The sequence below is a fragment of the Geotrypetes seraphini genome, chromosome 12, assembly GCF_902459505.1.
Source record: "Geotrypetes seraphini chromosome 12, aGeoSer1.1, whole genome shotgun sequence".
Lineage (NCBI taxonomy): Eukaryota > Metazoa > Chordata > Amphibia > Gymnophiona > Dermophiidae > Geotrypetes > Geotrypetes seraphini.
In genome coordinates, this window is record NC_047095.1 from 70,384,118 (window position 1) to 70,398,282 (window position 14,165).

Consider the following 14,165-nt stretch of genomic DNA (forward strand, 5'->3'; position numbering starts at 1 on the left):
AATAATTTGAAGGGTCGGATTCCAACTTTTTCTAGGAGATGGAACAGGAGCCACAAAACTTCTACTGATAGGCATAAGTCTCTTCCAGAAAATAATTTAATTTCCTGGGTTTGTCTGCAAGATGGCTCAGACAGTACTCTAACTTTGAAATGGAGAAAGTTCCTTGCTTGTAGCTTTTGAAGTAATGCATTCTGTCTCCCCTCCTAGAGAATGACGCAGGGACAGGTACCTGTGTTTAACCATGGGCTGGGAACAGAGCTCATGGAGATGGGACAGGGGCAGGAACAGAGCCCATGGAGAGGGAATACATTTTGTCCCCATGTCATTCTCTAAAAGTTTGAAACTAGCCTTAAACAAGCTGTTCCACCTAACATCTATAAAACGTTAGTATTGATATGTAAAACCATAACCCATATTAGACAAATGGCAACTGAATTCAATGATTAAATAAACTGCAAGGTAGAAAACAGAGGGAAGGGTTAAAATGGTCATTTTTCTCAATGGAGGAGAGTAAACAGTTGAGTGCCACAGGGGTCTGTACTAGGACCGGTGCTATTTAACTTATTTATAAATGATCTGGAAATTGGAACGACAACTTAGATGATTAAATTTGCAGATGACACTAAACTGTTCAAAGTTGTTAAAACACATGCGGATTGTGAAAAATTGCAGGCAGACCTTAGGAAATTGGAAGACTGGGCATCCAAATGGCAGATGAAATTTAATGCAGTGATGCACATTGGGAAGAATAACCCGAATCACTGTTACTGGATGCTAGGGTCCACCTTGAGGATTAGTGCCCAAGAAAAGGATCTGAGTGTCATCATAGACAATACGATGAAACCTTTCGCCCAATGTGTGGTGGCGGCCAAAAAGCAAACAGGATGCTAGGAATGATTAAAAAAGGGATAGTTAACAAGACTAAGAATGTTATAATGCCCCTGTATCACTCCATGGTGTGACCTCATCTGGAGTATTGCGTTCAATTCTGGTCTCCTTATCTCAAGAAAGATATAGAGGTGCTAGAAAAGGTTCAAAGAAGAGCGACCAAGATGATAAAGGAGATGAACTCCTCTCGTATGAGGAAAAACTAAAAAGTTTAGGGCTTCTCATTTTGGAAAAGAGATGGCTAAGGGGAGATATGAATGAAGTCTAAAAAATCCTGAGTGGTGTAGAACGGGGACAAGTGGATCGATTTTTCATACTGTCAAAAATTACACAGACTAGGGGACACTCAACAAACTTACAGGGAAATAATTTTAAATCTAATAGGAGGAACACATTGCCGGAGGTTGTGGTAAGAGCAGATAGTGTAACTGGTTTTTAGAAAGGTTTGGACATTTTCCTGGAGGAAAAGTCCATAGTCTGTTATTGAGAAAGGCATGGAGGAAGCCACTGCTTGCTCTGGATTGGTAGCATGGAATGTTGCTACTCCTTGGGTTTTGGCCAGGTACTAGGGACCTGGATTGGCCACTGTGAAAACAGGCTACTGGGCTTGATGGACCATTTGTCTGACCTAGTAAGGCTATTCTTATGTTCTTGGATTTAAGTGAACTACTGTTAAATAGCATCTGCAACGTCCTTCCATCACATGCCCAGCTGTTCAAGCATCTTACTGTTACTGCAACAGATTCATCCATAGTTGCTGGCATCAAGGAGCATTTCCAACATTTAATAGACACTTATTTTCCTGTTCATCTACTGCACAGTGTTGGTTCTCTTCTATACCCATGTCTGAAATTACCAATTACCTTCCCAGATGATGTAAAACCATAAGCAACTGAATCTTTGGGAAAGTTGTACCAAAACCATATAGAAATTAAAGATTTTATTGGTGATTTATTAACAGTTTGAGGTTTGCGCAGATGAGGATTGAGTCTGCAGGGATGGGAATGGCAATGGAGACAGATCTTGCAGGGATGAGGATAAACTTTATCCCTGTATCATTCTCTATATCATACGAGGGTTCTTCAAAAGGTTTCCACACTTCCATATTTTTGTGAGAAATGGTTGAGGCAAGAGGCATGTTGAAGAATGTCATGTGACTAATCAGTTAGGCAAGCCAGCTCACCTTATGGAAAAGTGATTTAATTCTTTTTGAGATATTTAATAAATAGTGTTTAAAAAAATAAGTGCAGAAATCTTTTGAAGATCCCTCGTAGTAACCCTTCATAAATCATAAAGGAAAAGTGATACTATGTACAGAGTACAAAACTGTTCTGAATTAAAAACCAATTTCCACATTATTCATTGGTTGTGAAATTCACATAAAAACCTCCAGGAGGAAAAGCTAGAATGCTAGACTCTTTTGGTCAAGGCCAACGCAGAAAAGCTTGCATCCTGGAGACCAATGCATGGCTGTGCAGATGGTGTCGTTGAGAGTGAACATAGAAACATGATGGCAGATAAAGGCCAAATGGCTCATCTAGTCTGCCCATCCGCAGTAACCATTATCTATTTCTCTCTCTGAGAGATCCCACCTGCTTCCTGGATTATGGGATGATTTTCCAAAGGCTGCTGAACAGAGATCGTATGCATCTATCAAAGAAGGGAAGAAGCAACAGACTAGCAAGCCTACTGACGAGGGCTTTAAACTAAACTTGGAGCTGGATGACCAAAGTCCCCAGGGTAAGAATAAGCCCTCAAGTCAGTGAAACATTAACTACCTCTACACATATGGGAAAAAGGAGCATGTTTGGAAAACAGTATACATGTATACTAATGCCCAAAGTAAGGGAAAGAAAGCTGTAATAGAAGAGGCTGATTTGGATTTAGTGGCGCTCACAGAGATGTGGTTCACAGAGAAACATGACTAGGATATAGTTATACCAGGCTATAATCTATTCATATAGAAAAGGAGGGTGGGGGTGGCATTTTTATGTTAAAGATCATATTAACGCTACACAACTGCAAGACTTACAGGATAAGGGAAGAGGCACTGTGGGTCAATCTGGAAAGAGGAAATGGAAAATGCTATTTACACTGGTTTGATACACAGGGAAAAAATTTGTCCCCGTCCCCGCAGACTCTGTCTCCATCCCCGCCCCATTCCATGGACTCTACCTGATCCTATCCATACAGGTCTTGAATAGCTATTTTATATTGAAATCATTTTATTAAAGTATAAAAAGAAACAATATTCTGTACAACTGTCATTTTATAAATCACAAATACAGAAAAAGGATCAACAAAAGCCATCTCCCCTCCACTATCAGAAAAACTGAATGCTACATAGAAAATTCATCCTAACAAAATACCTGGGTCACACACACAGAACACAAATGCCAAATACATAATAACTGACAAAAAATGATAAATGTAAATTAAACCAAAATCCCAATAAGTTACACCTGCCATATAGGACAACACTAAAGAAATAAAAAGATTATTTCTTCCTATACTGTGTAAAATATATACCGTATTTTTTTGATCTATAAGACGCATCTGACCATAAGATGCACCTACCTGTAGAGGAGGAAAAACCAAGAAAAAAAATTCTGAACCAAATGGTGTACCCTGTCCCCCCTCTGGTGGTTGAGTGGTAGACTGGTACAGGGCACAAGGAAGGCAGCCCCCCCCCCTTTCCAAATAGAACTCAGTATTGTGAAACTGTTGGATAATGTCCCACATTCATTATATATATATTTATTTATTTTTAACCCATTTAGCAGTTCTAACTTACTTCTAGAAAACTGTGCATGATTTAGAGTACAGGGTAATTAAGTATTAAGATGTACTGAAACACGTGATAACCTACAGTATCTCAGACAGATCACTTGTGCTCTTCAAGCTGCAATGATTCGTTTCCCCATCCAGGCTAGCTGTGGTAGTATGACAAGAGCCATCTGCTCTATCTGAAGACAGCAGCACTAAATCAGCAGGAAAAGTTTCATCTTTGACTACTCTCACAATACAGCTACACACCAAACAGATCGTTACGTTCTGAAAATTTAGCTTTACTGAAAACGAATGTAAGCCCAAGGCATGTCGAGACTGGCAAAATGACTGTTTGCTGTGCAGGAGTTAAAAAATGGAACTCCCTTGAGGGCCAAAAACGAAACTGCCGTGTAAAGGGCATGTTCAGGAAATTACTCAAGACACAGCTATTTGAAGATGCTTTCTTCTAGTTAATAATTGCCTTTCTTTTGGAAAAGCAGTTGTTCACGATCATTCTTATTATGGTTTTACTTTTTAATAATGTTTTAACATGATTTTTTAGGATTATTTGTAAGTCATGATGATTCTGTTCTTAAATTACGTATGTAACTCTGTGAACCATTTAGTTATAAACGGTACAGAAATTTTTAAAATAAAATAAAAACATATACTGGTGCTCCATTTACTTCATTGTCTGCTTTGTGCTGTAACCAGTCCCCATAACCCTGTTTTACGGCTGTTACTGTTATTACAAAGAACAATGGTCATAGGACTTGTTGGGGTTTCTATCATAAGCTGAATAAGAAAATAGAAAATAGCTATTCTTCTGAACTGTTCAAATAGATTTTTAGGAATAAAATTCCATACTTTATACTTGGATGATATGATTCTGTTGACTGCAAATTGTAATGCCCATGTCGTGGAAATCAATTTGCTACATGAATTGTTCAAGTTTCACTAGGATGTGGTAGGTCAACACCCACCTGCTGCTGGACCCAGCGCAATATCACAGCATCTGCAAGCCGGCCGCCATCCTGAGGCGCTCAGTCCTGGCTCTCCATGGCTGTGCCCCTGTCGCGACTCCACAGCTGCTCGGCGCTTCCTCCTCCGGCCACCAACCTCATCCTTCTCCCGATGCCTGCAGGTCACTGAGGCGAGCAGACCCGCCTACCCGGAAGTGCAGCCGGTGGGAGGTGGAGCCAAGCAGCACTTGGAGGACTGCGGTGGACAACGGCAGTAACCCAATCCTGTCAAGCGGGGCAGGCATTTTATATCGGGGGGGGGGAGGGGGTTGTTATATTCGCTCCATGACGCACCCTTATTTAAAGTGCGTCTTATGGAGCAAAAAATGCAGTAGATCACACATGTCACAGATGGTGTTAGGCCAAAGAGTGCAATTAGAGCAACTGCCCCCTAGCTACAGAAAGCTCTAAGCCTGCTGGAAGCTGATGATGGCATGGGCTAGTAGAGGGCTTTGAGGTCCCCTCCCAAATTTCTGCCCTGGGCCCTACCCATGTCTAACACCAGCACCAGCAGGATAAACATTTCAATTCTTAAATATTCTAATCACAAAATAGAAAATAAAATTATTTTTCTACCTTTTGTTGTCTGGTCATTATTCAAATCATGTTGACCCCAGACTCTGGTTTCTGTTTGTGTTCTGTTAACTCGCTTGCCAGGGTCTCCTGCCCATTTGACATTTTCTTCTTTTTCCGTGCTCACCATCCATCTTCCATCTCTGTCCTCCCCTTCCCTTCCCTCCCCCAGAGGTCTGGCATCTTTCCTTTTTATAGTCTCCATCCCCACAGTCCAGCATTTCTCTAATGACCACTCCCCCCCTCCCCCTGCGATCCTCTCCTCCATGGGATCCGATAGCATGAGTAAAGTTTTTCCTCTGCTACTGCTTCGCACTTATGCGGGGCTAGGAAGCAGTAGCAGAGGGAAAGCTTCCAGCCACAGAAGGCAGCGTGTTTACTTCACTCACACTGCTGGTGGCCCAAAAAATGAAAGGGTGGCTGCAGCGATGGATCCCACCATTCCCAGTTCCACCATCTCTCCTTTTCTCAACTACCCCTTTCATCCAGCATCTCTTCCTTCTTCCCCAGCACATCAGGGTCTATCATCTCTCCTTTTCTCTTCCCAACTGCTCTCTTATCCAGTTTTTCTATCCCCCCTACCTGCACACCACCCCTTGGGCCCAACTTCTCTCCCTTTCTTTTCCCTCCCTCCATCCCATTGTCTACCATCTCTCTCCCTCTCCTCTATTTTCAGACCAATTATTTCTTCTCCTTCACCTCCCCCCTCAGTCAAGCATATGCCCCTCTCTTTGGACTCCGTCTCTCTGTGTTCTTCTAATGGTTACTACACCAGGGAGCCCCCCCCCCCCACATCAGCAGGGAGGGAGGGAGGGAAGTCAGCTGGAGCCGCCAGACCCATGAAGGGAGGGCTGGAGTTGCCAGACCCACGAGGGGAGGGCTGGAGCCGCTGGACCTGCAATGGTGGAATATCAGACTGTGGTGGGTGGAGTTCCCCACAGGGACAAACCTTTTCACCTCTCAGTAGAGTGGTGAAAAGGTTTGTCCCCATGCCAGTGGTGAACAGAAGTGGAGAGATTTAATTGAAGGAGGAGTGTGTGGCGCAGTGGTTGAAGCTATAACCTCAGCATCCTGGGGTTGTGGGTTCAAACCCCGCGCTGCTCCTTGTGACCCTGGGCAAGTCACTTAATCCTCCATTGCCCCAGGTACGTTAGATAGATTGTGAGCCCACCGGGACAGATAGGGAAAATGCTTGAGTACCTGATTGTAAACCGCTTAGATCAGTGTTCTTCAACTACCGGTCCACGGACCAGTGCCGGTCCACAAAAATTTCCTGCCGGTCCACAGGGCCAGCACGTGCATCAGGCCCAAAACAGTGTTCTTCAACCACCGGTCCACGGTACGATCGATGCGGCGTTATCTTCAAGCCAGCTCCCTCTTCCTAACTGATTCAGTGCACAAAGCCACGGGCAGTGGCTCCTATGGGCATCCTGCGCCTGAACTGGAAGCCTTCTGTCTGACATTGCAACATCAAAGGGAAGGCTTCCAGATGAGGCACGGGACATGCAAGGTGCAATTAGTACTATTATGGGGACGGTTTCTGGGGTGGAGATTGGGTAGAGATGGGTGGGATCTGGCCCACGACTTAGCCCGGTGTTCTTCAACCGCTGATCCACGGACCGATGCCGGTCCACAGAATAATTCTTTTATTTCTGCCGGTCCATAGGTGTAAAAAGGTTGAAAATCAATGGCTTAGATAACCTTGATAGGCGGTATATAAAATCCTAATAAAACTTGAAAGACATTTAAAATATAGCTATAAAAGGGGAAGTATTACCAATAGGTGATTTTAATATGCTAATTGTTGGATATGTCTTCCCACTGTGAGATGTCCTAGAAGTAGGGAGATCGGTTCATAGACAACCCCGCGAAAGAGAAAGGTGCGCGCCGACAACTGAGCGCAAGACGGAGGTGCGCGCCGCAGAAAATTACAGTTTTTAGGGGCTCCGACGGGGGTTTTTGTAGGGGAGCCCCCCCAGTTTACTTAATAGAGATCACGCAGCTTTCTTTTCCTCTTAATTTACTGACTTGCCTCACAAAAAGGTCTGTCGTCCTTACAATAATTCTTTCAGTTTGTCCACTGCATTTCTACTCCTTCCAGATGTTCCTATCCAGGAACAGGAGGCTGTTATAGGGAAAAACACCCTCCAGGAATTCAAGATAAAGTTAGATAAGTTCCTGCTAAACCAGAATGTAAGCAGGTTAGGGCACTGGTCTTTGACCTAAGGGCCACCGCAGAAGCAGACTGCTGGGCACGATGGACCACTGGTCTGACCCAGCAGCAGCAATTCTTATGTTCTTATGACAGCAATTCCTTGATGTAATCCCCCATCCGAACAAAGTTAGTTTTTTTATGTTTAGTAATTACGTTATTGATAAAGAAGCCAGAGTAGAGCAAAACATCCTAATCTGGGAAACCTAGGTGTACCCTATGACTGCTAGACATCTGTAATTGGCATGAGGTTTCACGACATGCAAGTAGATCCTACTAACCCCCACAGTCATGGTAGTTTGGGATTAAATCAGAGAATTCTATAATGAAATGACACATTTTAAAGCATTTCTCACAAGCATTCAGAACTTAAGCAAACCTCAATCGAAAGACTTCTACACCAGCATACACCAATAACTGAAGTGCAGCTATTTCAACTTGACAGTAAAAGGCTTGCTGCATTTATACAGCTCTCAGGACCGGTGATATGATAACATCAAAACAAGTACTTCGATGCATTAAAAAAAAAAATATCCCCCATGCCATCAGATGAGAATCCCTGCATGCCTTCAAATATTCAACATGTCCAGTTCACAAAAGAACCATTCCTCCCCTCCCCATCACACCAAAAAGGACAATTTTCTGTTTTCCCCCAGTAGGAAAATAAATGTCCTCACAAACAAGAAATTTTAATGCAGTGTCTGCCAATAATGTAACCAGATCCATAGTTCAAAACTAGCTTACTAATTAAAAGCTGGTGGGTTTTAAATAATTCATCTCCTTAACTTGTATTGATTTGATAGTTTAGTGGTTAGAGCCTGGAAACAATATTAAACAGTTTCCTACAGCCTGAGGCTCAGCTACAGCTTCTGCAAGTGAATCACAGATCATGCAAAACCCTGGCTGCTACACAGACATGCTCAGAGAGGAAGGGGGAGAGAGAGAAGGAGAAAAGGGGAGAGGGCAGGGAGAGAAAAAGGCAAGAAGATAGGAAGAAGGTAGACAGACCATGTATTCTACACCGCAGATAATCAACTTCAACACATTAGCAGATAGAGTGATGACAGCTAACAAGCAAAATGCAGATCTGCTAGTATGGCACATTTTGGCATGAGCCAAATCCGTCAAGAGTTTTCCTGGAAATATTTACATGGCTTTTGGTTCTCCTGAACCTTGTTCTTACATCCTATTATGTACACTGTCACAATGCAAGTGTAAATATAAATGGATACACCCCATGTCACATTACATATGTCTTTTTACAAATGCAGTACTCACCAATGCCGCTATGAGGTCTCCCTATGTGTTGCAGGCTCATGCCTTTGTTCATGTCTAGGAGTCCATTCTTAGGCCAAGTCCCAATGGCAAAGCTGTACGCCTTTGAGAGAAGAGAGACTAGAATAAGTTACAAGACACCAGGGCCCAATAGCTACAATGCAAGTACAGCCATGATTCAACCCGGACTCTTGAGGTTTCTTCAATTGTTGATCACTAAGTAGCATCACAAATGAGAAGGAACCCAAAGCAGGTCATTCTTTCTCCTGCTGACTAACCCCTCAACCCTTGCTGGAGGAAATCAGACTTCTCTGGGGAGCAGTATTCTAAACCAGGGAATGGGATACAAAAATATCTGTATCATTAGGAGCTTATGAGGAGGGTCACACATTTAATATACTACCTTTCTGTAGTACAACCAAAGTGATTTACATTTTTATTACATGTAGGTTTATTCTTTCTGTCCCTGGAAGGCTCGCAATCTAGGTAATTAGAATGAACTATCTGATCTCAAAGCAAACACTTTTTTTGTCTTTGAAGAGGAAAGATGGGTTAAAGAAAACTAGCATCTGTCTCTACCTCACCCCACCCCTCCCAATTTCCCTAGTTGCTAATGCTATACACAACAAAAGGAAGGTTGGGCAACAACCCCAGGGGTCCATCCTGTTCCACGAAAGTCACAACAAAGAAATAAACAATGTTCATAATCTCCAAGATGGCCCAGTTACAGTGCCAACCTTCATTCCACTTCTCCCTTGGTATTCGCGGGGGATAGGGGCAGAGCAAGACCACGACATGTGAAAAACCACAAATAACTTCTTGTCCGGCTTTGACCCACTTCCGCCTTCCTCCCAACATCCCGACCTTACCTGGTGGTCTAGCGGGTTTTCGGGGCAGGAGCGAACTTCCTACGCTCCTGCCCCATGCAGATCGCCAATAGGAAATGACTGCCATGAGTTCCCGTAGTCTCTCGAGACTACGACGGGAGCTCACGCAGCCATTTCCTATTGGCGATCTACACGGGGCAGGAGTGTAGGAAGATTGCATCTACCCCGAATGCCCGCTAGACCACCAGGTAAGGAGTAATCTATAGCGCTACTCTCTGACAAAATTAATTCCTCAACTTTCTGCACATTTCTGTGGAAGTTGCTTCCACAGGCCATCCAGTGTGAGGGTCATCTTCAGTGGACTCTCTACCCCACTTAAACTGCTTACTCCAAAATTTTACCTTGTAGGATGATGGAACAGACTCACCATAAACTGAAGTCATTCATTCATGGATCTCCTTTGGCTTTTCCCCTTCTTTTGTGACAAATGTTATCACTGAAAGGTGCTCCAAATAGCAATGTTACTTACCGTAACAGTTGTTATCCAGGGACAGCAGGCAGCTATTCTCACTAGTGGGTGACGTCATCTGACGGAGCCCCGATGCGGACGTCTCACAAGCATACTTGCTTGTAGAAACTTTAGAAGTTTTGAGTCGCCCGCACCGCGCATGCGCGAGTGCCTTCCCATCCGATGCACTGGGCGTGTCTCCTCAGTTCAGATAGCTAGCAGAGAAGCCAACCCAGGGGAGGTGGGTGGGACGTGAGAATAGCTACCTGTTGTCCCTGGATAACAACTGTTATGGTAAGTAACATTGCTTTATCCCAGGACAAGCAGACAGATATTCTCACTAGTGGGTGACCTCCAAGCTAACCACAATAGGATGGTGGGAGTGTTGGCAACTTAGGAGAATAAATTTTGTAATACTGTTTGGCCAAACTGTCCATCCCATCTGGAGAAAGTATCCAGACAATAATGAGAAGTGAAGGTATGAACCGAGGACCAAGTAGCAGTCTTACAAATCTCCTCAATCGGTGTCGATCTGAGGAAGGCTACAGAGGCTGCCATTGCTCTGACCTTATGGGCTGTTACTTTACCATGAAGGGGTAATCCAGCCTGGGCATAGCAGAAAGAGATACAAGCCGCCATCCAGTTGGAGATGGTGCGCTTAGAGAAAGGACGTCCCAACTTGTTCGGGTCAAAGGAGATGAAAAGTTGAGGAGCAGTTCTGTGTGGCTTGGTGCGTTCCAGGTAGAAAGCCAAAGCACGTTTACAGTCCAGAGTATGAAGAGCTGATTCTCCAGGATGAGAATGAGACTTTGGTAAAAAAACTGGAAGAATAATGGATTGATTCAGATGAAATTCCGAGACCACTTTGGGGAGGAATTTTGGATGAGTGCGAAGGACCACCTTGTCATGATGGAACACTGTAAAAGGCGGATCCGCAACCAATGCTTGAAGCTCACTGACTCGACGAGCAGAAGTGAGGCCAATGAGAAACACCACTTTCCAAGTGAGATACTTCAGAGGAGCCTTGTTAAGAGGTTCAAATGGAGGCTTCATAAACTGAGAAAGAACAATATTGAGGTCCCAAACCACTGGAGGTGGTTTGAGGGGAGGGTTGACATGGAAAAGTCCTTTCATGAATCTGGAAACCACAGGATGTGCAGAAAGAGGTTTCCCTTGAAGAGGCTGGTGAAAAGCAGCAATTGCACTAAGATGGACTCGTATCGATGTAGACTTGAGGCCAGAATGAGAAAGGTGCAAAAGATAGTCCAAAACAGAGGATAAGGAGGCATGTTGAGGCTCCTTATGAACACCAAGTAGAAAATATAGTCCATTTTTGGGAATAGCATTGTCTGGTAGCAGGCTTCCGGGAAACCTCTAAAATATCCCGCACAGCTTGTGAAAACTGAAGGGGGGTTACGTTGAGAGGAACCAAGCTGTCAGGTGTAGCGACTGCAGGTTGGGATGAAGCAGAGATCCCTGATGCTGCGTAAGCAGAGATGGAAATACTGGTAGAAGGAAGGGCTCCCTGCTGCTGAGTTGAAGTAGAAGGGAGTACCAAGGTTGTCTGGGCCACCGAGGAGCAATCAGAATCATGGTGGCCCTGTCGGACTTGAGCTTGACCAGAGTCTTTTGAATGAGAGGAAACGGAAGAAACGCATACAGAAAGAGATTCCTCCAGTCCAGAAAAAAAGCATCTGCCTCGAGGCAGTGAGGAGTATAGATCCTGGAGCAGAACTGAGGCACTTTGAAGTTGTGAAGGGCTGCAAAAAGGTCTATCTGAGGCATTCCCCACAGAGAGAAGATGTAATGAAGGGGCGTGGAGAGTCCATTCGTGAGGCTGTAGAAGACGACTCAAGTTCTCCACCAAGGCATTGTCCGCCCCCTGAAGTAGACAGCTTTGAGGAAGGTATTGTGGCGAATTGCCCAATCCCAGACTTTCAGAGCTTCCTGACAGAGGGAGGCCGATCCCGTGCCTCCCTGTTTGTTGACACAATACATGGCGACCTGGTTGTCCGTGCGAATGAGAACCACCATGTCGTGAAGAAGATGCTGAAAAGCATTGAGAGCATTGAAAATCGCTGAGTTCCAGCAGATTGATGTGACACAGGCGGTCCGCACTGGTCCAATAGCCCTGAGTGCACAGACCATCCAGATGAGCCCCCCAAGCTTGAGGAGTCGGTCGTGCGAACCTTCTGATGGGGAGGCATGTGAAACAGCAAACCTCTGGAGAGACTGGAAGAGAGCATCCACCAACAAAGAGACTGTGCCAGAGCAGGAGTGACCTGGATGTGGCGAGTCAGAGGGTTGGATACCTGCGTCCACTGAGATGCCAGGGTCCACTGAGGAATCCTGAGGTGAAGTCTGGCAAAAGGAATCACGTATACTGTAGAGGCCATGTGGCCCAGAAGAACCATCATGAGTCTTGCCGAGATGGACGGGCGAGAGGACACTGAATGACAGAGATGGAGAAGAGCATCCAGACGTTGTGGAGGGAGGAACGCTCTGAGTTGCACAGTATCCAGAACAGCTCCGATGAAGGGAAGAGTCTGGGAGGGTTGCAGATGGGATTTTGGAAAGTTGATCTCGAACCCCAGACTCTGCAGGAACCAGATCGTCCTTCGGGTCGCCTGGACGACTCCCTGAGACATGGAATCCATGATGAGCCAGTCGTCGAGGTAGGGAAACACCTAGAGACAGTGGTTCCTGAGTGCTGTAGCCACTACAACCATGTACTTGGTGAAAACTCTGGGAGACGAAGCCAGGCCGAAAGGAAGCACTCGGTATTGAAGATGAAGATGTCCCACCCGAAATCTGAGGTATTGGCGGGAGGCCGGATGGATGGGAATATGAGTGTAGGCCTCCTTGAGATCCAGAGAGCATAACCAGTCGTTCTGCTTGAGGAGGGGATAGAGAGAAGCCAAAGTTAACATGCGAAACTTCTCTTTGACCAGAAACTTGTTGAGCACCCTGAGGTCCAAAATAGGACGCAGATCGCCCGTCTTCTTCGGAACAAGAAAGTACCGGGAGTAAAATCCCTTGTTCTGTTGGTCCAAAGGGACCGGCTCGACAGCTCGAAGCCAGAGCAAAGCCTGAGCTTCCTGAAGAAGAAGGGTGGTCTGGGTTAAGTTGGAAGGATACTCTCTTGGAGGATGTTCTGGAGGAACTTGATGGAACTGAAGAGAGTATCCCTCCCTTACGATGGAAAGGACCCAGAGGTCGATGGTGATAGCCGTCCATCGATGGTAAAAATGATGGAGACGACCTCCGATGAGAAAAACAGGGGAAGGCAGAATGATGGCAGTTATGCTCTCTACGAGACAGTCAAAGAGGCTGAGGAGCCTTGGGGATAGCAGAAGTTGAAGGTTTTTGCTGCTGCTTCGGCGTGTGCTGTCTCTTAACAGGCTGACGGATGGTAGGTGCTTGTTTTGGTGGGTAACGCCGCTGGTAGATCAAAGGCATGGGTGATGGACGAGGAGGAGCAGGCTTGGGCTTCGGACGGAAAATTGACTGGAAGGACTTCTCGTGGTCCGACAGCTTCTTGGTCGCTGCCTCAATGGACTCATCGAAGAGGTCGGCGCCAGCACACGGGACGTTAGCCAGCCTGTCCTGAAGATTCGGGTCCATATCAATGGTCCGGAGCCACGCCAGGCGTCGCATGGCCACCGAACAAGCAGCAGCCCTCGCCGAGAGCTCAAAAGCGTCGTAAGAAGACTGCATCATCTGAAGCCTCAGTTGGGACAACGACCCCAGAACCTCCTGGTACTCGAAGCGAGCTTGTGAGTCCAAATAGGGCAGAAACTTTTGCAGATCTGAGAGGGAAAACTCTAAGTAGGTAGCAAAATGAAAACTGTAATTCAGGACTCGAGAGGCCATCATAAAGTTCTGGTAGATGCGCCTGTCAAATCTGTCCATGGTCTTGCCCTCCCGGCCAGGTGTAATGGTGGCATAGATTTGGGAAGGGTGAGACTGCTTCAAGGAGGATTCCACCAGTAGAGACTGATGAGAGAGATGAGCCCCATTGAATCCCTTGTGGTGAACTGTGCGGTACCTGGCATCCAATTTCCTCGGAACAGCTGGGATGGAGTAAGGAG

The 14,165-nt window shown here is 45.4% G+C and overlaps 1 protein-coding gene across 3 annotated transcripts in view; it reads right to left on the reverse strand.

The window, feature by feature from the left end:
* ERI3 (ERI1 exoribonuclease family member 3) overlaps window positions 1-14,165 on the reverse strand; it is a 486,100-nt gene that overhangs the window by 210,433 nt on the left and 261,502 nt on the right. For all 3 annotated transcript variants that reach the window (XM_033916422.1, XM_033916425.1, XM_033916424.1), the window contains one exon: window positions 8,743-8,842. In XM_033916422.1, coding sequence (XP_033772313.1) covers window positions 8,743-8,842 — 100 coding nt within the window. The remainder of the gene's footprint in view (window positions 1-8,742; window positions 8,843-14,165) is intronic.